This window comes from Peromyscus maniculatus, chromosome 9 (genome assembly GCF_049852395.1).
Source record: "Peromyscus maniculatus bairdii isolate BWxNUB_F1_BW_parent chromosome 9, HU_Pman_BW_mat_3.1, whole genome shotgun sequence".
NCBI lineage: Eukaryota > Metazoa > Chordata > Mammalia > Rodentia > Cricetidae > Peromyscus > Peromyscus maniculatus.
The window spans coordinates 68,352,500-68,378,472 of NC_134860.1; the positions used below are offsets into that span (position 1 = coordinate 68,352,500).

A 25,973-nucleotide genomic window follows, 5' to 3' on the forward strand; every position below is an offset into this window, starting at 1 on the left:
TTTCTCTGGTTTGTTTTTTGTTTTTTGTTTTTTGTCTTCTATTAATTTCTGCTCTGACCTTTATTTTTAGATTAGCTGGGTATGTGGCACACACCTAAATGTAATTCAGCTGGCTCCCGGGGAAGCTAAGTGAGAAGGACCACTTAAGTTTAAACATTCAAGATCAGCTTGGTCAACACAGTGAGACCTCCATCTCAGAAATTAAAATTTTTTACACACTGTGGCATGTGTTTCTACCTGCCTCCCTATATATAATAAGTAAATGTAATTTTTAAGAACTTTTTAACGATAGAGAAGGCACTTGGAATTGAGCTTACTGGCTCCCCGTGAGCTGATGACAACTGTTAAGACCGACAAACAGTTCAAGCTCATACACACAACTTCAGTGCCTTACTGTCCGATCCCCAGACTGCTCAGGGGAACCACCTGGCTACTGGTGGTGGTGCTGCTCTCGACATGCAGAATAACAGATGAATAAATGCTAACTTGTGCTTCTCTCTGAAGAAGAAGCATTATCGCCATTTAATAAACAAACCGTATTCTTTCAGACACAACTACACACATAGATGGTTTTTATTTCACACTACAGGGCTCAATTACTTGGCACTGAAACTGAAAAACAAGGCAAGAACATCAGGTATAGAAAAGCACAGACATTCTGGCATTACGTTACGTACCTGCTCTACCTAAAGATAAAGGAGTGCTAGAGACGGCAACTTCTAGGGACAAACCTAAATACTTCCAAAGAAATCCAAGAAGTAGAATTTGTTCAGCTAAAGACCCACTTTTCAGTCTGTTCTGTTTAATTCTGTGGCTTTTACATTTCAGATCTCAGCCTAGCCTTGGTCACAGACTCCAAATAAAACCAGGGGTGCATTTGAAGAAATTTGAAGATTTTGAAACAGAAGGGAAAAAACCACACAGAAAACCAATGTTTTCCCCAAACACTGAAGCCCACAGGCCTGAGGACAACTTCTTGGATGGCTCACTAAAGTGAGACATCACATTTGTCCAAGCCAACTTTGGGAAGGAAGCCTGAACCTGGATTTTGAAAATTGCAAGCAACATCAGCCCACAGCTAGAAGAAACTCTTGCAAAATCTCATTTACAGACATTTGTAGAAAAAAAATCTACACTCCATCTATAATGTTCCTAGGCTGGATCCTTCTCATGTATTCTGATCAAATTAATGAAGATCAGTCACAAAGAGCAAAGGTGTGTGCATGTGCATGCATGCATGCATGCACCTGTCAGGGGCTGAAAGGTGCAGAGAAGCAGCTTTCGCTGGCCTCTCAGGAAGCCAGGGTAGCTGCAACTCACACCCCTGGGACAAGTGGGTTCAAGGGCTCAACTGTGCCTTGTGCTGGTTTAACTGCGTGTCTTTCACACATGCTCACAGCTGCGCTCTCTGAAGCACCATGCTGCACAGGCCTTCCTATAGCCCTCCCCAGCTGCCCAATAAAGTAACTCTCTCATTTAGATGTCTGCAATGACTTCCTGTCACTTCTGGCACCAGAAATAGGATGGTCCTGTAGGCATGACCTCCAGGTATCACCAATGCTCACGCTGCCTTGGGGGGCTATTTTTTTTTATCTTTACTTATTTTGGTAGGAGGATTGCTGAGGACTGGACTCAGGGGTTTTACATGCTAAGTGCATGCTTTATCACTGACCTGGCCCCCTAATGCTGCGTTCCTGATGCTGCGCTTCGCACAGGAGCAGCACTGCTGACACCACTGTGCTCTACAAGAGCAGCCATGCAGCTTGTAGCTGGTACCTAGAAACTCGCTTCCTTGACCGACAGCAAGGTTTGGTTTTGTTGTGGGCTTTTGGGATGGAGGTTTTGTTTTTTGAGACAGGGTCTCACTCTGCAACCTTGGCTGGCCTGGAACTCACCATGTAGCCCAAGTTGGCCTTGAACTAAAGATCCTTCTGCTTCAGTTTCCCAAGTGCTGGGATAACAGACATGCACCACCACACTCTACTGTAATACCAGGGTTAAAAGAACAGAAATCTAATTCTACAAGGATGGAGAAAGAGAAAATGCCAACATAAAGCCCACTGCCGTTTCTGTTGATTCTGTGAGAGTGAGCAGAGCTGGAGTCCAGGTGCCCCTTGTAGCCAGTGTCCACGCTGCCAGTTACAGGAAGAACAAGTTCTCACAGAGCTGGATAGCTGGTTCATGATGCAGAATCTGTCCAGACAGGAAGGCTAGCTTGTGGGCATACTTGCAAGGAGCTGGAACTCGGATAGTACCAGGCCAATTCCAGTACATGTGGCACAGTTTGAAAGTCAACCTAAAGTTAGAATGAAAATGTGTTAACACTTCCACCTTCACCTTGGGGATACAACACACAGCACACTCACCAACAGGAGTCCAGGAGTCCTGGAAACCTAATGCCATTTTCAGGAACTATTGGTTTTATATTTGCTTGGTTGGTTTGTTTTGGGGGTACATGCTCTCAACTATCTAGCCTAGGCTGGCTCAGAACTCCACTAGCCCAGGCTGGCTTTGAGCTGCCAGTGATCTTCCTGCCTCAGCCTCTCAAGTACTAGGATTGTAAGTGTGAGCCACTAGGTCTGAGAGAGTAATCATTATTTTTTTTAATCTGGAATTGTTTACATTTCCACTTAAGCCAAAGGACAGGTACCTTCTCATTAGTTATTTCCCCCCTTTTTTTTTGTTTTTGTTTTTAATTAAAAGGGGGGGGCGCTGGAGAAATAGCTCAGCAGTTAAGAGCACCTGCTGCTCTTCCAGAGGACTCAGGTTTGGTTCCCAACAACCACATGATAGCTTACAACCATCTCTAACTTCAGTTCTAGGAGATTTGATACCCTTTTCTGGCCTCCACAAGCATCAAGCACACACAGGGTGTACATATATTCATGTAGGCAAAACACTGTACATGTAAAATACAATACAATAAAAGAAGAAAATCATCGCAAAGGGAAAACTTATTTTGTCTACAGGAAAAGGCTAAAAGGGCATTTACCAGTCAACTGGGTCAGTACATCATAAACATGGCTGCATGTCCTAGTCATTTGCAATGGTTATCTATCTATCTATCTATCTATCTATCTATCTATCTATCTATCTATCTATCTATCTATCTATCTATCTACCTATCTATCTATCTATCTATCTATCTTTCCATCTAGCTAGCTTTTTGAAATAAGGTCTTGTTATATAGTTGGGACTGGCCTGGAACTAACCATGTCCTTCAGGCTGGTGATTCTAGGTGATTTTCTGGCTTCAGCCTCCTGAGTGATAAAATTATAAGCACGTGCTACCACATGCAGCTGGAGCAGTCTGTTAAAATATAAATGCCCGTAGGCATGGTAGTGTGTCCTGTAATCTCTGCTACTCAGAAGGCTGAGTGTTAGGAGCATGACTTTCGTTCAAGAGTTTGAGACCAACCTGGGCAACATAACAAAACCAGTGCTTTATAACACACAGGAGTGAAGGCTAGCAGGCACCCACATTTTCTTAAAGCTCTTCAGGTGATTTTAATATAAAACAGGACTACAAATCACTCCTCAAAAAGATAACTACTATATCAAGATCTGGGAGAGTTAAGGGGTAAAATACTGCTGGCCGGTTCAGTTGGTGAAATGCTTACTGCACAAGTGAGGACCGGAACTCAGTTCCCAGCAACCACATGGTGAGTGTATGTAATCTCAACACCAGGGACAGACCTTGTCTAACTGAAGTTCTAGATCCCAGTGAGAGATACTGTCTCAAAAATCAAGGTAGACAGCTGCTGAGAAAAGACACCTGACGCTGATCTCAGCCTCCAGACCTGTGTTCATAAGAACACACACAAAGGGAATGCTGTCTTGAGGGACAGTGACTCATGACATAGCTATCAGTCGGGACAAACAGTGAGAACGAGTACATTTCTGACAGGCTCACCTCTGCATGTGATCGGGGCTCAGATTTGCAGTGTTCAGGACACAGATGTAGTGTGTAGGTATGCCACAGCCCTGCCGCACATGATGGGCAAGAAGGTAGAAATCCACCCTAGCAAAGAAAGCACCAACAAAACTTTTTTAGCTCGGTGGTGGTAGAGCGCGCCTTTAATCCCAGCACTCAGGAGGCAGAGGCAGGCAGATCTCTGTGAGTTCGAGGCCAGCCTGGGCTACAGAGCCAGTTCCAGTACAGCTAGGACTACAAAGACTCCCTGTCTCAAAAAGAAAAATTTTAGGCCTCTGAACACAGCTTTGTGGTGGAGTGTTTGTCTAGCATTCATGAGGCATAAGGTTATATCCCCAGTAACAAAATGTGTGTGCATGCCGTGTGTGTGTGTGTGTGTGTGTGTGTGTGTGTGTGTGTGTGGTTGACAGAGATGCGCTTGTGCTCATGCAGGACTATTGCTCCACCACTGAGCTCAATCAAAGCTTGCTTTCTTCAACACCCCAATGAGGATTCCATTCTACACCTCTCCAGGAATATTCAGGCAACAGGCAACTTCTCCAGCTTACTCTTCCTCCTTTTGTCTACTTACCACTCACAGCTGGTTATGGTATGATCCACCACAGTCCCAGGGGAGGGGGTCACAAAGTGATCGGGAGCGGCAAGGTACAGATTGGTGCTGATTTTCTTCTGAACCACAAACACCACCATCTTGGGGTGGTAGTTCTCAAAAGCTTCAAAGCACTTCTGCAGCTGAGGAATCTCATAGTTGGCAACTGTCTTTAGCTGGCCATCAGACACTCCATCTCGGTAGACCACGATCTTCTCTGGGAGACAGTGGTTCACCTGCAATGACAGCTGGAGGAGGTGACTCCAAGGGCCCTTGGCTCAAGGACCACAGTGAAAAGCTCACAGTCATTGTACAGGCTGGAGTCTGGGCAGGTGGGCCCTGTAGCAGTTAGCCCAAAGCACATGACTGCCAAGCATGCCATTTCTACATTTGTTCAGAGTGGCCAACAGGCTTGATACAGCCGAGGTGCTATAAAATATGAAGGGAAACTCGGCAATGAGTGACATGCTCCTAGCCTACCCTCAAAAAGAGCTAAAGCTGTTAAAAGGCAATGGCAGGAGCCTGACATGGTGCACACATCTGCAGATCTGAAAGGCCGAGACAGGAGGATCACCATGAGTTCTAGGGCACCTGGGCCATATGGTGAAATCTTGTCTCTGGAAAAAGGAAGGAAAGGAGGGAGGGAGAAAGGAAGGAGGGAAGAGGAAGGAAGGAGAAGGAGGAAGCAAGGACTCAAAATTTTTACAAAGATAATGGCTAGAAATGGTAAGTCAGTGTTTATCTGACTTGGATTTAATGCTGACATCTGTCCAGAAAAGAACCCAGAAGTGTTAAGGAAGGTCTAACACATGAATTAAGACTCAGATTTTAACACACAAGTAACATCCCAAGTTGCTGACAGGTGACAGCTTCTTCACTGAATGTCCCCTGACCAGTAGAATGTCAGATACACTTATGATACCTAATCAAGTAAGTGGGTTCTCACTGCATCATTCCTGAGAGTGCATTTGGTTACATTCAGTTCTGATTACAGTTTAATGTAGGTTCTTGTCCCTTAAAAGATAAATCACGAGTAAAGCTTAAATACTCATTACATTCTGTAAAGACGGCTCTACAAGAAAAGTTTATCTCAAAAAACTCTTCCAAAAATGATCTTGCTGAGCATGGTGGCTTGTAATCAAAGCTGTCGAAAGTCCAAGGCAGGAAGACTGCTGTGAATTTGATGCCAGCCTAGGCTACACAATGAAGTGCAGGCTAGCCTAAGTTGTGGGGTCAACTCTGCTCTCAAATTTCCTCCCTTCAAGTATCTTTTTCAAGTTTTCATTCAATGTGTCAAGCTGGGTGGTGATAGTACATCCTTTAACCCCCACACTCCAGGGGCAGAGGTAGATGGATCTCTGACCAAGTTGCCCACATGTTGAGTTCCAGGGCAGCCAGGGCTATATAATGAGACCCTGGTTTCAAAACTTTTTTAAAAAAATGAACATTCCCCTTTTCCGAGACACCTCAAACATTTCAACATTTACAAACATCTTCACAATCACTGGAGCTACTATGCCTGTCTGTGGTACTTTCTTTCTGCCTCTCATCTCCCCCCCCCGCCCCCGTTTTTAATGTGACAGGACGTCAGTCCCCTCCTCTTAACAGTCTTGTATAAAGAGTGACTGCGAGGTCTCCAGGCCCTAAAGCAGGGGTTCTCAGCCCCAGGAGGCCAGTATTTGGAGATGGATGAGCGTTCACTATTAGAGCTGTCCTGTGCTCTGTACATCTCTGTGTTTAGTGCTGTCCCAAGTCTCTGCCCACTAAATGCCAGCAGCACTCTCCTCCAGTTATAACCACAGCTGTCTCCAGATGCGGCCCCAGTGGGGAACTACAACTTTAGCCGCAGAGCACACACAAAACTCAGCCACACTCAGAAGCTGAGGCACTGTGGTAAGAGGGGAGGTGACTCGGGAGAGCAGATGTGCCTTTCCACATACGTAACAGAGGAAAAACACGGGACTTGGGGTCAGGAGTGAAAGACCCTAGCCCTTCAGGCTTACACCCCCAAGCCTCAGGAAAAGAGAAACTTCAAGCACCAGGAAATGAGAAACTAAAAATCTAGTTCCAAGGGCAACCTGACTCAGCCACTACTCAATCAATCACCCTTGCCACAATGTAACAATATAAAAAGTTTTCTGTTAAGAGATGTGCTCAACTGTGACTGGGATAGTTGCAGGTGTTCCAGGAAGGACCACTGTGACCTTTGTGTAAACTCCACTCCTGCCCTGATACCCCCCTTGAGGTTTCAGGAAGAATGTACATGCGGACGTGACTGTACCCACTCTGTGATCAGGCCATGAAATGGTATGGGAATTGTAATCTTGTGGGTTTTTCCTTTATAAGCCCTTATGGGGCTGCAGTAAGATGCAGCTCTTGCTCTTAGGAGCAGAGTTTGCCCTTCTGTACAGAAGCTTCAATAAATCCTCATGCTTTTGCATCAACTAGACTGGAGTCTGGGTTCTTGGGGCGCCCATTTTAGACCCCCAGATTTTGGGGTCCAGCAAGGAGCTCTGCTGAGTCTGACTCCACTGCTTCTTAGCCATGGCTTCAAATTCTGTTCCTGTTGAAAAACCGAGTCAAACGATCACCTCACGACGTTCTCAAGGCGGAGAGGAAAGAAGTTATATTTACATATTTAGGTAAACACACTGGCTGGGGAAGTGACTCGGTGGGTAGAGGGCTTGTTTGACAAGCATGTTCTCTCCAGGGCCCACATAAAAAGCCAGGGGCAGCAGCCTTGGGAGCAGAGACAGGAGACTCCCAGAGACTCCCAGCCCAGCCATGCAGCCCAACAGTGAGCTCTGACCTCCATCAGTCTCTCCATCTCAACAATAAGCTGGAGAGTGATGAAGACATACACACATACACCACACACACTGGTATATAAGACGATGTATGGTTTAACATATAAAAATATATAAAGTCTGTAGAGGCTGGGTGTGGCGGTGAATGTCTGTAATTCTAGCACGTACAATGCTGAGGCAGGAGGATTGTGAATTTAAGGCCAACCTGGGTTATACAGCCTGAGACCCTGTTTCAAACTAACTAACTTTTGTTGTCAAAGTTCAGACCAAGTTAGGTCAGGACAATAATGAAGTGAGTGGAGTGAAAAAAAAGCAGAAATCAAATTCAGCTGACGTGTTTTCTGCCACTACCTCGGTGTTCAGCCTGTGCTAACCTGTCAGTGAGTGAGTGGCACCAGACTATGTTAGCTTCCAGCACAACTGAAAGACCAGCTCCCAGCTATGGACTTACACCTAGTCAACAACGTTGAAATTCTCTAGGTCACCCAGTCTGTCCTTACTGTGTAAAGTGATAGTCGAGAGAAGGATCTCTATGTAAGGTCAATCACAGGCCTAAAGAACTGCTAAGTATATGGTGTAGAGCCCGTCAGTGCTCTGGACACATGGCACACTAAATGGCCAGGAGAGCACCTCAATGCTCCCGGCACTGGGCAGCTGGCAGGGTCCAGTGGGCAGTACAGCTGCTGAGCTGAATGCTGTTTGACGTAAGGCTCCACTCATTCACAAAAACGAGTGTGTCGTCTCCACTAGACACGTGCCATTGCACTGCCTCAGAACACTGCAAAACTCATTTGTCTGTCCTTTGGAGACAGGGCCTCATCTAGTGCAGGCTGCCCTCAAACTCACTGTGTACCTGTGCCTGATCTAGAACTCTTAGTCCTCCTGTCTCCACTCTCTCTGCTCTGCAAAACTATTTTGTTAACATGCAAATGCTCTTGGAGTTCAAATGAGACCTGGGAGCCAGACACACAAAGCGAATCTCCCCAGCACTGCGAACACCATCAAAGAGGAGTCAGTAAAACACTGCTGGCCGGAGTCCAGCTGCTACGTGCTTACCTAGCATGCTCCGAGCCCTGGGTTCCACCTCTAGCACCAGATAAAACCCAGGTGTGGCGGCGCATGCCTGTAATCCTAGAATTCAGGAGATGGCGGTAGCAGGATCAAAAGTTCAAGGCCAGTCTCAGCTACAGAGAGAGTCTGGTGGTCAGCCTGTGCTGCCTGAGAACCTATCTCAAAAAGAATAAAAGGAAAAGTAAACCGCTACGGGAACAGAAGAGTGCAAGGGGGAACACTGTGTCAGGACACACAGACAATTCAGGCAGCCGGAGCGGGGAGTAAGGCCAGCTGTGGCTGTCGGAGGCACGACACTGGAGAGACTTGTAAGGTTCCTCCACTGACAGACTGCGGGAACAGGCTGAAGAGAAGAAAGGGGCTGTCATGAGATCCCTTCAACTCAGGACCCGAAATCCCAGTACGGGAGTCGGGGGTGGGGTGGGAGGTGGAGCTGAGGCAGGAGGCCTTTGGGGCTGGCTGGGATGGAGCTCATGGGAGAGTGTTTGCCTAGCATATGCAACGCCTTAGGGTTCCATCTCCAGCAGCACAAGAGGGGCAGACAGGAGTCAAGCAGGTCCCCTTTGGACAGCAATTGTTTGCTCAAGATAATCTGAACCCCAACCTCCTCCCAACTATGTGAGAAAAGGGAAGCTGGAATTGAAATACAGAAACAACATTGTCTCACAGGCCACAGGCACTTCCCTGTTCTGCTTTCTAGGATCAGATGCTCATCAAAAACACCCAGAAGCTGGACATGGCAGCATACCACTTTAATCCCAATAGTTGAGAGGCTCAGGCAAGAGGATTTGAGGAGGCTCAAAGACACGCTGGGCAACATGAGACCTACACAAACATAGTGACTCTCTACACAAGACAAAATAAAAGTTCAAACCAACAAAAGTGGTCCAGCCCCAGGTTCTGTCCGTCACAGGCTGAGGGCACCTCTGCAGCAATTTCAGGTTGCAGCAGCCAGAGCTGAGGCAGAACTGTTAAAGCTCAAGTCAGTAGCAGGTCAAGCCAGCTCAGGGACTTCGTCAGGAGAGAGAAAGCTGCAGAGGCAGGTGTAAACCTGTTTTGATTTCCACACGCAAGTGGTAGGCAATGCTGGTCCTCAGCCTTGTAAAGCTGGAGTGGCCAGGAGCACACATGTAGACCAGGCAGCTAGACATGAGTGCAATGAACTGGATGTGCCAGATGGGATTCTCAGGATGGGCTCTGTGGAAAACTTCTCTTCTCTCCTGCTGGAGACCAAACCAGGCAAGCACTCTGTTACCAAGCTTCCTCCCCAGCATATCCCAAGACATTTTCATGAGAAATTCTGACATAAATTACAATAGCACTTTGCAGTATAAATGATGTGTGGTATTACAGTAGACTCTTAAGTCAGATATTTTAGCCATTTGCAAACATGTTTAAAAAAAACAGCACTGGTCTCAAACTTTAGTAGTTACCACCTTTCTCATTTTAAACACCATTTATTCTAAAATGCATTGAACTTAGTAGTTTTGTTTTTGTGACAGGGTCTCAGGTAGCCCAAGCTGGTTTCAGATTCTGTATGTAGCTGAGCATGGCTTTCCACTTCTGATCTACCTATTTCCTGCTCTCGAGTGCTGGATCCCAGCTTACAGTTATTTCAACTTCATACATTTCCTTTCTTCCCTCCTTCCCTGTTTCTTCCTTCCTTCTTCACTAGCAGGGACTGAAGCCAGGGCTATGTGCTAGGCAAGTGATTTACTACTGAGTTATGAGCCTGGCCTTCTTTTACTATTTGAAACACAATCTCACTAACCTCTAGCATGGCCTTGAATTCAGACAGTAGCCCAGGCAGACCTAGAACTCTCAGTAATCCTCCTGCCTCAGCCTCCGGAGTGCTGGGATTACAGACATGCATGACTATGCCTGGTCTCCCATTTCTTTTTAGCACTGAGTAAGCTCCTCATTGTCTGGGTATGGCAGTCATTTAGACATTCACCCACCACAGAGCACACTGGCTGCTTCCAGGTCTCAGTGAGCACGGAGTAAGCATCCAGGTAGTTTACTGTGGGCTCCTCGTTTTCAACTTATTTGGGAAAACATCGAAGAGCAGAACTCCTGGATTCTGGGGGAAGTTTTATGTTATATTATTACTCTGTTTGATTGTGTGATGGTAAATGAGTGTTCTGACAGCTTTGCCCAGCATCTGGTATTCCCAGTGTCCTGGACCACTGCGCCATTGCCACAGCTGCATGGCAGGTCAATGTTGGTTTGCTGTGAGAGGCTCTAAGGGCATGGTCGATGTCTTTCTGCATGCTTACTTGACATTGGTGACATTCTTTCATGTCAGCTCTGGTCTTCTGTCTACTTTAGAGGAAGGAGAAGTGCAGTGAGGCAGGGCCTTCTTAGCCTTAGACAGGACCTATGTAGCCAAGCCTTGGCTGGCCTGATACTGATTATGTAACCAAGACTGGCGTCAAAGCTGAGGCAAAATCCTTCTCCCTTAGCCCCATGTACTAAGATTCCAGTGTGTACCACCACGCCCAACTGCTATGTGCCACTTCCTCCACTCCTGGACAGACAGACTTCCAACACATGACACAGCCCTCTTGCCTCTGCCTCCCAAGTGCCGAATTACAGACTGCAGGCATGAGCCACCACAGCCGGCCATTTTGCCTCTTTTAATTTTTAGGTATTTATTTTGAGACAGGGTCTATGTAGCTCAGACTAGCCTCCAAGTGTGGAAGGACTGCCTCAGTATCCTGAGTGCTGGGACTACAGCTATGAGCCACTGGTGACTTGTATAAAATGAAAAAGTAGCTGGCTGGGTTTTTGCATCTTTAGAAAGAATATTATTTTGTCAATTGTATGTATGTGTCTATGTGTCAATGTGTGCACACACTGTTTTAGGTGCCCATGGAGGCCAAAGAATTCAGCTCCTGTGGAACTGGAGTTACAAGTGATTATGAGCCACCTGATCCAGGTGCTGGGAACCAAACTTGGGAACTTGTGCTGTGGGATGTCTTTCTGTATGCTGTGAATATGTGTGGCTAATAACAAATAAAGCTGTTTTGGCCTATGGCAAGAAAGCTTACGCCAGGTGGGAAATCCAAGCAGAGATACAGAGAAAAGAAGGGTGGAGTCGGGAGAGATGCCAGGCCATCGCCAAAGGAGCAACAAGATGCCAGCAGACTGGTAACACCACAGCCACGTGGCAACATATAGATTAATAGGAATGGGTTAATTTAAGATGAAAGAGCTAGTTAGCAGGAAGCTGAAGCCAGAGGCCATACAGTTTATAATTAATATAAGCCCCTGAGTAATTATTTTATAAGCAGCTGTGGGACTGCAGTTGGGAGAGATTCATCTGGACCTCAGGGCCGGGCAGGACTGGAGAAACATCTGGTTACAAACTTCGGTCTGCAAGAGAAGTGTAGACTCTTAACTACTGAACCATCTCTCTAGCCCCGCATCTTACACTTTAAGCACAGGTGTGTGAGGTACTGTGAGCTAACTTTTGTGCAGTGAAGGCTGTGCCAAGATTATTACTTTTTTGCATGTTTCAGGCCAACTGTTCCAGCAGCATTTGTTAAGGACTTCAGTCTTCCACTGCCTTGTCTCCATCTCCTTAGCAAAGGTTATGCCACTATACTTGCCCAGTGTGTTTCTGGGCTGTTCTTTTCCCTTAACTCTCTGCTTATCTTCCCAGGAGACTCACACAGTCCCAATTACCACAGCTTTATGGTGAGATGTATAAGTTCTGTAGCATCAGTCTTCAGACTGTCCTTAGGTATTATGGTGGCTAGCCTGTGTCTTAGAACCACTTTGTTGATGTCCACAAAAGAACTTGCTGAGACTCCACTGACTCTGCCATTATAGCTGGGAAGAACTGACACCTCAATTATGTCAAGTCTACCAATGAACAAAGAATTCTTTTTATTTCTTCATCAGTTTAATTTCCACATGTGAATCTTACCATTTTCTCTTTCTTTCCTTTTTTTTTTTTTTAAAAAACAGGGTCTTACTATGTTGCTCTGGCTGTCCTGGAATGTACTATATAGGCCAGGTTAGCCTTGAACTCATAGAGATCTGCCCACCTCTGCCTCCCAAGTGCTGGGATTAGAGGCCACATATCTAAACACCACAGTCAGATTAAAATTCCAGTCTGTCAGTAGTTACAGTGAAAACCAAATTTTAATACATGAAGCTGTGGGAGCACTCAAACCATACTGGAAACATAGCTTCCTATCTCTTTAAACATTTTTTAAGATTTATTTTATATGTATGAATGTTTTGCCTGAATGTATGCGTGTTCACCATGTGTGTGCTGCCTGGTGCCCACAGAATTCAAAAGAAGATGTCAGATCCCCTAGAACTGGAGAGAGATGTTTGTAAATCACCATGTGGGTGCTAGGAACTGAACCTGGGTCCTCTGCAAGAGCAACAAGTACTCTTAACCCCCAAGACATCTCTCCATCCCCAACAGTTTCCTTTCTTATAGAACTGAACTTCAAACAAAACGACACACATCATTGCCATTAAGACTAAAAGTGAAAACATTCAGGAGAAATAAACCAGCTTCCTTTCTTTATGGCATTAGTTGAGACTTCCAGTATGAAGCTGCAATAAACAGAAACTGGAAGGGCAGGAAGCTACCTCTGTTTGCAGTGAGCATGCTTACTGCTGCTTAGCAAGGCTAGGTCAGAAGGGGACTTCAATCTATGTGATTAAAAATATCCAGGTCCTCCATGAAAAACCTCTACATTTAGTGGCATCACACTCATGAGAAACGTAAACTGCTGCTCCCCTCTAAGATGAAGAATGGTAGTGGTTTCCCCTTGACTGTTATTACCAAGAACCACAAACCGGGCGGCTCCAAACAACAGACATTTGTTATCTCACGGTTCTGAAAGCTGCAAGATGAAATCAAGATGTAAGCAGTGGGCTGAGGCTGTAGCTCAGTGAGGAGGGTGCTGACTTAGCAGGCACGCACGAACCCCATGTCCGACCCCCAGCACCGCATAGAGTATGTGTGGTGGGACACTCCAAGAATCCCTGACCTTGGGCAGTAGAGGCAAGACAACCAGAAACTCAGCATCCTCCTTGGCTGCACAGAGAGTCTGAGACCAGCCTGGGATTCATGAGACCCCTTTTGTTGTTGTTGTTCTAGGACAGGGTTTCTCTGTCTGTAGACCTGGCTGGCCTGTCTCCCAGGGGCTAGGTTTAAAGGTGTGCAGGGCACCAGGCCTGGCTGAGACCCCCTTTTAAAAAGTGTTTAAAGTGTCAGTAGGGTCACGCTTTCTCTGAAGGCCCAGAGAAGAGTCCGGTTGTGACCTCTCAAGCTTCCAGGGCTATAGCCACAACACTGGAACTTCTGCACTGCTTTCCAGTGGAGTGTGGGCTGGGGCTCCTCTGTGTCTCAGCACTCCGTCATTTCACACGGAATTCTCTCTGCATCTGTATCCAAGTTTCCCTTAGAATAGCAGGCATAGCTGGATGTGGTGGAGCACATCAGGACTTCTGGATGAGACAAGGGAATTACAATTCAAGGCCAGCCTGGGATATGGGGAGTTTGAGATCAACCGAGTTACACAGAGAAACCGTACTTCCATACCCCACACTCACAGTCACAGAACAGTAGCCTAGGCTGGCCTCAAACTCAAGATCCTCCTGGCTCAACATGCTCGGTGCTGGGATTATGGACATGCCTGGCTCAACATTCATCTTCATCGTAATAAAATGTAACATAAGAATGTCTTGTACTTTTTCCTCATAATTCAAAGACTTAACATTGGAATGTTGTTTGCTTCTTCCTAATCATGAGCTAATACGCCACCACTGTCATGGATTCCAGAGTAGACTCCCCACAACTATATCTAATGTGACACTGCGTGATTTTAGATGTTATGTAGTCATTTAAAACTAACCTCATATCTATTACTTTCACTGTTGCTCATTCCTTTAACATTTCTATCTCTTACCTAGAGTGTCTTTTGCCTGTGAACAATGTTGTTTTTAGTAGTTTACGTGGGTGTCAATCTGATGAGGAGGGCATCTCCACTTCCCATGTCCCTGCATTACTGGAGTCATTTGAGGTGGACATGAGATCCAGTGTTGGTGGTCAGTGTCCTTCAGCACTCTGAAGTCACTGCTCTCTATCTTATGGCTGCACTAGTTCTGTTGACAAATTACCCATTAATCCATTAAGGATATAACCTCTTCTTTGCTCTCCCAATTTATGTCTATTTTTATGCTTGCTCCCAACAATGTGTCTAACCATATCTCTGCACACATATACATAAACACATACACACACATACACATAGTTTCAATTCCTGGGATCTGTTGGACTGTGTGTGTATGTAAGACATACACATACAGAGACAAACAGACAGACAGACAGACACCAGGTCTCATTAGGCTGTACAGGCTAGCCTTGAACTCAGGATCATCATGCATCTGCCTGAGTGATGAAATTACAGATGCACCATTGTACCAGCTGCTTACTGGACTTTCTGAATCAATGACCAGACACACTGTCTGCTATAGAATAGTCTTCTCTGCTGTCTTCTCAGATACTGCTTTGGTCCTTATGTTTTTCTGCTGCCTTGCATATTTTAAAACACGCTATTTTAACATTTTAAAATACACATTAAAAAATACACATGAGGAAGAAAAAGGTGTTATGGAGTTAAAATACAAAATACAAGCCAGGTGGTGACGGCACATGCCTTTAATCCTAGCATTTGGGAGGCAGAGACAGGTGGATCTCTGAGTTCGAGGCCAGCCTGGTCTACAGAGCGAGCTCCAGGACAGTCAGGACTACACAGAGAAAACCTGCCTTGAAAACAAAACAAAAAAAAAACAAAAAAAAACATATAGAAATGCATATCTGAGGGGCTGGAGAAATGGCTCAAGAGATTAAGAGCATTGGCTGTTCTTCCAAAGGACCCGGATTCAATTCCCAGCACCCACATGTCAGTTCACAACTGTCTGTAACTTCAGTTCTAGGGGATCTGACTCTCTCACACAGATATACATGCAGGTAAAATCCCAGTGTACATTAAATAAATATTTTTTTTAAAAAAGAAGGAACTATCTGTTGATCTCCCTGTTTTTTAGCTCTTGCATCTCTGTGCTTTAGTCTGATTATTTTCTTCCAACCTTTCTTCAGCTGTATTTAAACCACTGCTGCTACCCATGGCTCTGGATGGCAGCATCCCTGTAAACCACTGCTACCCATGGCTCTGGACGACTGCATCCCTGTGAACCACTGCTACCCATGGCTCTGGATGGCAGCATCCCTGTAAACCATTGACTGCTACCCATGGCTCTGGACGACAGCATCCCTGTAAACCACTGCTACCCATGGCTGGGATGGCAGCATCCCTGTAAACCACTGCTACCCATGGCTCTGGATGGCAGCATCCCTGTAAACCACTGCTACCCATGGCTCTGGATGACAGCATCCCTGTAAACCACTGCTACCCATGGCTCTGGATGACAGCATCCCTGTAAACCACTGCTACCCATGGCTGGGATGGCAGCATCCCTGTAAACCACTGCTACCCATGGCTCTGGATGGCAGCATCCCTATAAACCACTGCTACCCATGGCTCTGGATGGCGGCATCTCTATTCACCCCAGGAAATGATATCCTACCTTGCTGGGTCTCAGAATGTGATTGCTTTTTTTTTTTTTTTTTTAAGATAATGACACCAACACAGAGGTAAGAATGTGTGAAAATCCATTTCCAGGACAAAGAAAGACACCAGAAGAAATCAACCCCACTGCCACCTTCACCTCAAAGCTCTCACCTCAGGAACTGGGAGGAAACACATGTAATTCTTCAAGCCCTTCACCCACGGTGCTTTGTTATAGCGTCCTTAAAACACTAACACACCTATCTATGGAGTGTGCAATCTTAACTATTGCAGTTTTCACTTCTAGAAATTGTGGATTTCATAGCTCCCAGTTCACTGTCCAAATTCTTAGTGGTTTTTAGAAAATCTCTTTAAAGATACTAAGTTGTTTATTTCTTCATTCATTTTATTCTTTTTTTTGACATTGATTTATGGGGGGGGGCAGATGCATGTTACAGATGCACGCGTGCACGTGCGTGCGTGTGCGTACGTGCGTGTGCATGTGTGTGTAGGCAAGCTATAGGAGTAGGTTCTCTTCTACCATGTAGGTCCAGGGATCAAACTCAGATGGTCAGGCTTGTGTGGGCAAGTGCCTTTACCCCTATCTGTTTGAGACGAGGGTCTCCTAAACTGTAATCCTCCAGTCTCAGCCTCTGGAGAAGCTGGGGCAACAGAAATGTGTCACCACACACAGGGTATCTGATCAATTAACTCAATCTGTGAGTTACTCAGTTTCTTCTCATTTTCTCTCCTCACACCCTGGGTACTTGTGGACTGCTCTCTGGGATGATGTCACTTCCTGCCGAGGACCTCAGTGTCTGCTTCTGCTAAGGCAGCAGTCACAGCCCAACCCATCCACACTGGGGGAAAAGGAGTCAGAGTCCATTTATCTCCATTTTTTGTATTTGCTTTAAGCTTGGTAATATTTAGGATTCGCATCCCAAAGAGTGGGGAATACATACACTCAGGACGGCACATGGAGGGCCTCAGCTTTAGTTTTGGCCCTTGGAGCCTTTCTCTAATGCTGAGTAACTTTCTAACTCTTCGCTGCAGGTCCTTGGGGAAGGCACCTAAGAACCCTCACTTCTCTGCATTTCTGTTCTTTTGTTTGCATCTCCACTTCCTTATTTTTCTTTATTAGCTCTTTAGTTAAACTGAAGCACACTGGGCATAATGACTCACATCTATAAATCTAGCCCAGATTAATAGTGATTTCTAGGGTAACCTGAGCTACAATATAACACCTCAGCTCAAAAAACAAGCAAACAACAACAAATAAGGAGAATGGCATATGTGTGTTCCTTTTTCAAACCCAAAAGCCAAACACGACATCCACAATAAGCAAACAACAGATAACGTGGTTTCTGGAGTGATCCCTTTAAAGAGCTGGAGGTTTTCCCTGGGTACCTGAGTACAGGCACTGACAAACTGGAGAACATCACGATCTTGGATCAGTAGATAAAATTGGAAACTTAAGATAATTCAAATGTGACTTCTCATGGCTCTAAGGACCATGATTAGCTTACTCCAGTGCTTTCTTTTCCCAGCTGCAGCCTTGATCCTGTGGTGACTAAAGATCAGCCATGACCACGGGACGGGGAGAAGAGGCTCACAACACCTGAGGAAATCCCTCAAGTTGGGTTTGGTGGTACACGCTTGTAATCCCTGTACTTAGGCAGCTAAAGCAGGGCAATCACAGACAGAGTACAGCCTGGGCCACACAATCAACTCAAAACAGTGCGAACCGTGTAGCAACTCTGCCCATTCATTAGCTATTAAGCTATCTGAATAGAGGCATCACAGGCTGCATACAAGTCAGACTATAAACATTACAGAGTTCAATCAATCAAAAGGTCAATTAATCAGCCCACCACACCTATGTATGCATCCCAGTGAACTTCTGGGTAGCAAGGCTCAGGTTATGGTTGGCAGTTCTCCACATGCCTTATCATATCTTGGTGCCAGGAAACCAAGTGCTCTGCTTTCACAGGAGAGAACTACTGACTATGTTCCCTGTCTCGTGCTTCCTGACTCGGACGGTGCATTCCTTCTCCTAGCTGACTTGAATCTGTATCTTTTTCCTAAAACAAACCCCAAACATGGATATAACAGCTTTTATTGAGTTCTGTGTCCCTTCAGTGAATTGTCAAAACTGAGCGAGATTTGGGGAGCCACTCAAACTTCCAACTGGCAGGCCTTCCTTCTGAATTGGGATAGGCTTAGGTAAAGTTCATTGTTCAGCCCTAGATCCTTGTATCAACAATGACATTTCTGAATTAACATTTGCTAGAAAAGCGTAAGATATGAAAAATAGGACAGACACACATAAAAATCAGGAGACTTCCATCCAAAAAACCAGAAAAGGTAAGCATAAACAGATGAGAGGAAATCACCAAAGAAATGAATAGAAAAAAGCCACTCCCAAGCTGAATATGGTAGCACTTGTGAGGCAGAGGAATGTTGACTTTTATGAGTTCAAGGCCAGCCTCGTCTACATATGGAGTTCCAGGACAGCCAAGGCTACATAGAGAGACCTTGTCTCAAAACAACAACAACAACAACAACAACAAAAGCAAACAAAAAAACAAAAATCCAGTGAGAGGTCTGGGAATATAGCTCAGAAGTAAAGCATTTACTTAGCATGTGCAAGGCCCTGAGTTTGATCCCAAACACCACCAAAATAGAGAAGGCTGGGTAATGACAGAAATAACAAACCCAAGTTATCAAGATGGGAGGACCAGTAAAGGGGACACAATGAAGGACTCTGGGAGAAGAGCACAAACCCATCATTTCAGCTAAGGGAGGGAAGAGCAAGGAGAAAATAGGAAAGTGTCACAGAGGTCATCTTGGAGTGAGGTCTGTAAGGAAACAGGAGTAAGAAGAGAAGTAACAGAGCCTGGGGATGAGTTACCACGTCATTTGCATCTTCTCAGCCACAGAGTCCCTACTGTCTAGCATGTGCAGGACACTGCGGGAATCTAATTCCATAAGGAAACCAAGTCGGGGTTCAGAGAATGACTTCAGTCACATGGAATCCTAAGTTTCCTGTTGTCTACTCCCTGTCCCAAGCCCCACTGGCCCCAACGCCTCCTTTCATGTCCTGGCCAGCGCAAAACTCAGAACCTGGCTTGCTCCCTCTTTTAGACCTCTTATCAGTTTAATGACAGCAATTCTCCATGGGTAGCTTTCTTTGAAATTATGAGACGTGTGATTTACAGTGCAGCTTTTGTTCTAAACCAAAATGAAGAGTCAGCAGCTAATGATAGTCATAAACAGTTGAGTAAACTAGTAAGTCTTAATCGCTGAAGTTTACCTCCAACTCAGGCAGCAAGGGCTGGGAATTCTGTCTGCAAGCACCATGGTCAACCAGGCAGATGTGAACTGACCACACCAGGGTGCAGTGTCGGGCTCTGAAGCTGTTCTACAGCAGACCCCTGACACAGGACACTGAGCTCTCTACTGGGTTCCAGTTCTTTCAGAGATTCGCCTTTGATTTCCTCCCGCCACACCAGGTTCCTGCTCAAAATTTAATAGGTAGCCCTTAAAACGCAGAAATGTTAGGATTTCTGGTCTCCTCACCTCATAATACTTTTTCAAGGAGCCCACCAAGCAGAGCTTCAGGCTGTCCACAATTTCCTGATGTGGCATCTGGAACACCACCCTCGAATACCATTTGGTGAGTGTGCTAGGCAGGTGCGGGGACAGGGGAGGGAGAGACAGAGAAGACAGTGAGCAGCCTCTCCCACAGGAGAGCCTGTGGTCTGCTGGGCACACACAAGGTTCCTTTTGAATCAACTCAACACATATCTACCTGCCAAATGCATTTGCGGGGTCAGTACAAGCCTGACTGAGTTCCGTGCCCACACCCATGTGGAAGTAGAAGAATAACTGACTCCACCACAGGGGTGGCTCTGTGGTCCAAACACGTGCCATAGCCCCAATACCACACACACACACACACACACACACACACACACACACACACACACACACACACACTAGTTAATACTAATTATTATTATTAAATAGCATAGGGAGATACATGTAAGCAATATTCAGAAATTTTTATAAAACTTTCAAAATGTGTATGGGTATTTCCTACAAAGCTGCTTCCAGTAGAAAGGGTGACAACTTGATAACCACAGGCACAGGATTATTAAAATAGTCAATTCAGTGCAGAGCAGAGCTCAAGAGAGTTCCTCATATTGATGGGGGAAATATCCAGTACATATTGGATATAAATATGTAAATAAACTGACAAGCTGAGGGGGTGTGGCTCAGGGGCAGAGCACTTGTCTAGCATGTGTAGAGCCTTGGGTTCCATACCTAGCACTACACACAGATTGAAACTGATGAAGAGTGTGCACGGTAACATCCCATTCCTATAAATAAACACACATATGTGTATTGGCTCACATGTACAGTTACCCTCAGTGTAATATTTTAAAAAAATACATCATCTAGTGATGGGACCTCCTCAATCTGTGTAAGCTTGCTCTCTGATGTTCATTCCATAAAACTGTATGCTTCATGAACGTGCATGAGAGAACATGAAGGTCCATCTGCATCAAACCTTTGGTGACAGTTAATGAAGGATGAACTTTAGGAACTTTTGCTTTCTAAATTTCCACAGATATGTGCAATGAGAATACCTTATTTTCATAATTATAACAAATAATAAAACCACTTCAGGGGCTGGACAGATGGCTCAGCGTTTAAGAGCACTGGCTGCTCTTCCACAGGTCCTGAGTTCAGTTCCCAGTACCCAGATGTGCACAACCATCTCCAGTGGGATCTGATTCCCTCTTCTGCTGTCCATGAAGACAAGTCACTCACATACATTAAATAAATAAATTTAAAAAAAAAACTTCACTGGGGGCCGAGGAGAGGGCTCAGTTGGTCAAGGGCTTGCTGCCCAAGCAGGAGGACCTGGTCTGAGCCCCAATACTCCTGTAAAAACTGGGCTCAGTGGTGTGTACTAGTAATCTCAGAGGTAGGAGGCAAAGAGTGGGCCAGCCAATTCAGCAGAATTGGCAAGCTCCAAGTTCAGTGAGAGAGAGATCCTGTTCCCCAAAATGGGGTGGTGGGGATATTTAGATGGCTCAGCAGCTAAGAGCACTGGCTGCTCTTCTGCAGGAACTGGTTTTGATTCCCAATACACACATGGCAGCTCACAGCTCTAACTCCAGTTCCAGGGGACAAATGCCCTCTTCTGACCTCCTAAGCCTGGTGTGGTGGCCATGTCTTTAATCCCATCACTTGGAGGCAGAGACAGGCAAATCTCTGTGAGTTTGAGGCCAGCCTGGTCTATAAAGTGAATTCCAGGACAGCCAGGACTACTAAGAGAGACCCTGTCTTTAAAAAAAAAAAAAAAAAAAAAAAAGACAACTAATGTTGACCTTTGGCATGAGAAACACACACATACACACACACCTTCCCGTGTTGAGTCAAATTAAGCCGCAGGCTCCACTCCTGGTGGTGCCCTTCCGTCAATTCCTTTAAGTTTCAGCTTTGCAACCTTACTCCCCCCGGAACCCAAATGTCCACAATGACAATTCCATTTCTTCCCCCCCCCCGCCAAGACAGGGTTTCTCTGTGTAGTTTTGGTGCCTGTCCTAGATCTTGCTCTGTAGATCAGGCTGGCCTCAAACTCACAGAGATCCACCTGGTTCTGCCTCCCGAGTGCTGGGATTAAAGGCATGTGTCACTGCCACCCAGTCGACAATTCCATTTCTAAATAGGCTAGTAACACAAGATGCTGGCAGTCTCTGTCCTTGTTAAGAGCTGCAGAGTACAGGGAGCTGATCCGTGCCTGATAAGTGTGGCAATCCCATTGCAAATACAGATATGAGAGGACAGAAGAAAGAACTTAGTGCTTCCTATACTATGACACAGAGTGCCCAAAACTCATCTGACGGATTTATCATAACATCAGGCATCAAAAGGAGGTAGTCAACAGTAACATAACTGTGACTATTACTTACAGATTTATGCTGGCAACAAAGCCAACCACAGAGCGCATGCCTCTGCTGGGGTCATGGTATACATCCATCCCGATCACCATTAACTGTTTCTAGGTTGATAAACAAAAACACAAATGCAAAAGTTCAGACCCAAGCAATACATTGCTCTATCTTTATTATCTTAACTTCAAAGCAACCTCCCTTAAAATTTACATATGAAAACAAGTTCTATTCCCATGGGGTCTTCATTTATCATGGTATCTCTTTCCTTGCATGGGAATAGGAAGAAGCAGAGTGCTAGAGATGTCCCCAGAAATCCACAAAGGTACCTCCACAATAGACAATAGGCAATGGTCGAGAGAGTGCCTGAGCTGACCTACTCTGGTGATCGGATGGCCAAACACCCTAACTGTCATGATAGAACTCTCATCCAGTGAATGATGAAAGCGGATGCAGAGATCCACGGCCAAACCCTAGGTGGAGCTCCAGGAGTCCAATCGGTGAGAGAGAGGAGGGATTATATGAACAAGAGATATCAAGACCATGATTGGAAATAGCACAGGGACAAATAGCCAAACTAGTGGAAACACATGAACTGTGAACCAATAGCTGAGGAGCCCCCATGGAACTGGACCAGGCCCTCTGGATAAGTGAGACAGTTGATGAGCTTGAACTGTTCGGGAGGCCCCCAGGCAGTGGAACCGGGACCTGTCCTTGGTGCATGAGCTGGCTTTTTGGAACCTAGGACCTATGCTGAGACACTTTTCTCAGCCTTGGTGTAGGGAGGAGGGGACTGGACCTGCCTTGGCTGAGTCTATCAGGCTGGGCTGACTCCCCAGGGGAGACCTTGCTGTGGAGGAGGTGGGAATGGGGGGGGGGCGGATTGGAGGGAAAGGCTGGGGAGTGGGAGGAGGGAGGACAGAGGAATCTGTGGCTGATATGTAAAATTAAATTAATTATAAAATAAAAATATTTTTTTTAAAAAAAGTTCTATAAAAGAAACAGAAAGACTGCAATCAATTTGACACTTTCTAAACACAATAAACCCGTCAGATCTAGACCAGGTCAGCAAGTATTTGAAGAACAAATGAGTAAATCTTCAGGCTCTGTGAGCTGAGCATCTCCCTAAGAACCTTGTAACTCTCTGCCTTTTGAGGGCCACAGTGGTTAACGGATGCAAGCGATGCTGTGTTCCAGTCAACATGTACTTGAAATACTGAGAACCCAAAGAAGACAATCTTCAAGTGTCAGAAAACGCTGACCGTCACTTTTTCACCACTTGAAGATGTCAAGTACATGCTTAGCTCATGGTCTGTCTAGGAACATGCAGCAGCCCGCTGGACCCGAATCCACACTGAGAACAGAAAGGATGACAAGAGGGGAGGATGGGGAAGGGCCAGACACAGAAAAGACACATTTCAACATCACTCACCAGTGGAATATCGACTCCCCAGAGCTCACCACCCAGTTTACAGTTCATCTGCAGTAAAATTTTCTGAGCCACACTGCGAAGCCTGGTGGGTTGACCGATGGTTCGGACATTGATGACCTATAGTGACAGGACCAGAACATCACCAATCTCTCAGGAGATGTTAACAGTTCTAAAGCACTAGCATCTCTTGGCTCCATGCCCTCCCTACCTCTGTCCTTTCCAACAAGGAAACCGAAATCAGAGGATGCTCAACTCCCTCCCATGCAATGGTGCGGTGTCTGTACAGCCGCCCCACACCCTCCCGGTGCAGTGTCTGTACAGCCCCCCACACCCTCCCGGTGCAGTGTCTGTACAGCCGCCCCACACCCTCCCAGTACGGTGTCTGTGTACAGGTGTCCCACACCCTCCCGGTGCAGTGTCTGTACAGCCGCCCCACACCCTCCCGGTGCAGTGTCTGTACAGCCGCCCCACACCCTCCCGGTGCAGTGTCTGTACAGCCGCCCCACACCCTCCCGGTGCAGTGTCTGTACAGCCGCCCCACACCCTCCTGGTGCGGTGTCTGTGTACAGGTGTCCCACACCCTCCCGGTGCGGTGTCTGTACAGCCGCCCCACACCCTCCCGGTGCGGTGTCTGTGTACAGGTGTCCCACACCCTCCCGGTGCGGTGTCTGTACAGCCGCCCACACCCTCCTGGTGCGGTGTCTGTGTACGGCCGCCCCACACCCTCCCGGTGCAGTGTCTGTACAGCCGCCCCACACCCTCCTGGTGCAGTGTCTGTACAGCCGCCCCACACCCTCCTGGTGCAGTGTCTGTGTACAGCCGCCCCACACCCTCCCGGTGCAGTGTCTGTACAGCCGCCCCACACCCTCCCGGTGCAGTGTCTGTACAGCCGCCCCACACCCTCCCGGTGCAGTGTCTGTACAGCCGCCCCACACCCTCCCGGTGCAGTGTCTGTACAGCCGCCCCACACCCTCCCGGTACGGTGTCTGTGTACAGCCGCCCCACACCCTCCCGGTGCAGTGTCTGTACAGCCGCCCCACACCCTCCCGGTACGGTGTCTGTGTACAGCCGCCCCACACCCTCCCGGTGCGGTGTCTGTACAGCCACCCCACACCCTCCCGGTGCAGTGTCTGTACAGCCGCCCCATTCTGGTGCAGTGTTTGGGTATAGATGCCCCATACCCTCCTCTACACCCAGATCACCATTATTTTTAGGACTGAATGTAATCACTATGTAAATAGCTGTTATCCTGTATTTTTTAGGGAATAAGCACAAGGGTTTCCCTTGTGAGTCTGATGAGCTCAGTAGAGGTCTAATTTCTTTTAGAATGTTTTAAACTGTGTTTGATGAATCAGCTCATGCAAATCCACAGACAGGCCAGGCACGCTTGTAATTCCAGCACTTTATGTCTGTGTTGGGGTTGGGGGAGGTAGAGACAGGAGGGATAGGAATTCAAAGTCATCTTTGTGCACACAGGGAGTATGAGGCTAGTCTGGCATGAGGCTGTCTCAAAAGACCACAAATACTGAGGGCTGAGTATATTATATTTAGGAAACTTGAATTATCATATGTCTGTTAATAATTCTATTTCTAGGGTCACGAGGCATATATGTGCATAACACACACATGAACATTCAAAAATTTTCATCTTATTCAGAGTGTTATTTTTATAGTTCCTTTTAGAAAAATCTCTTCCCTTCTCAGAGTGAAGCCCACACACCCAGGCGTGGTCATGGGGAAGCACCCAGGGATTGTGAGGAGCAGAAAGAGCTCTCACAAGAGCCACCTGTTGCTGCTGGCTCCTCCTGATCAGAACCTCGCAGCCTAAGGCTCTCCCCATACTGGTCTCTAATGCTATTTCAGCTTCCGGAGCTCTAGGGGCCCTGAGCTGGGACTCTACCGCCACCTCCTCCACCGCCACCTCCTCCACCGCCACCTCCTCCACCGCCACCTCCTCCACCGCCACCTCCTCCACCGTCACCTCCTCCACCTCCACTCACCTGGGAGGGCACTGGAGACTGCACACAGCACAGCTTCTTGATGGCCCCATAGAGATCATCACGTGTGCCCATGATGATGCAAACGACCATTTGTATCTTCCCCTAGAGGAGAGCAGCACACACTGTCAGGCTCTCATCACTCTGGGGACGTTCATGGGACACAGATATGGTAGACAGAACTGAAAAACAGATGGTGGGCATTCCAACCGGAAACGCCCTTTGAATTGGAACTAGCATTTGGCTCAGAGCTGCTGTTCATGGACAGGTAATATACTCCTAACATCTAGAGCTGGCAATGACCACAATGGCTATTTATTAGGCGGCTTCAGATTCTAGATAAGGACCAGGCTTGGAAGTAGACTAGGGTTCTAGGACTACTCCTCTAACTTCTCTCAGTGGCTTTCCTGAAGGTGTCAGACCAGACTTCAGCTGAGGAAGCACGGCACGTAGCACCCCACAGAAGTGTGCAGAGTCAAGTGCAGAAGGGACGAAGCCAAGTCCACAGTAGCTCGTCCTCACCTTCCGTCTAGGGAGAACAGACACTGCCAGCACCACACCTGGCAGGAGCCTCTATCTCCAG

General features: G+C 46.5%; 1 protein-coding gene across 3 annotated transcripts in view; it reads right to left on the reverse strand.

Annotated features, from left to right (window-relative positions):
• Window positions 1-555: 555 nt before the first annotated feature.
• The window catches only part of Piwil2 (piwi like RNA-mediated gene silencing 2), a 70,591-nt gene continuing 45,173 nt past the window's right edge, over window positions 556-25,973 (reverse strand). For all 3 annotated transcript variants that reach the window (XM_016007493.3, XM_006989097.4, XM_042285113.2), the window contains 7 exons: window positions 25,394-25,495; window positions 23,394-23,510; window positions 21,983-22,071; window positions 19,578-19,683; window positions 4,505-4,758; window positions 3,913-4,020; window positions 556-2,296 (listed from right to left, as the gene is read on the reverse strand). In XM_016007493.3, coding sequence (XP_015862979.2) covers window positions 2,140-2,296; window positions 3,913-4,020; window positions 4,505-4,758; window positions 19,578-19,683; window positions 21,983-22,071; window positions 23,394-23,510; window positions 25,394-25,495 — 933 coding nt within the window. In that variant the 3' untranslated portion in view covers window positions 556-2,139. The remainder of the gene's footprint in view (window positions 2,297-3,912; window positions 4,021-4,504; window positions 4,759-19,577; window positions 19,684-21,982; window positions 22,072-23,393; window positions 23,511-25,393; window positions 25,496-25,973) is intronic.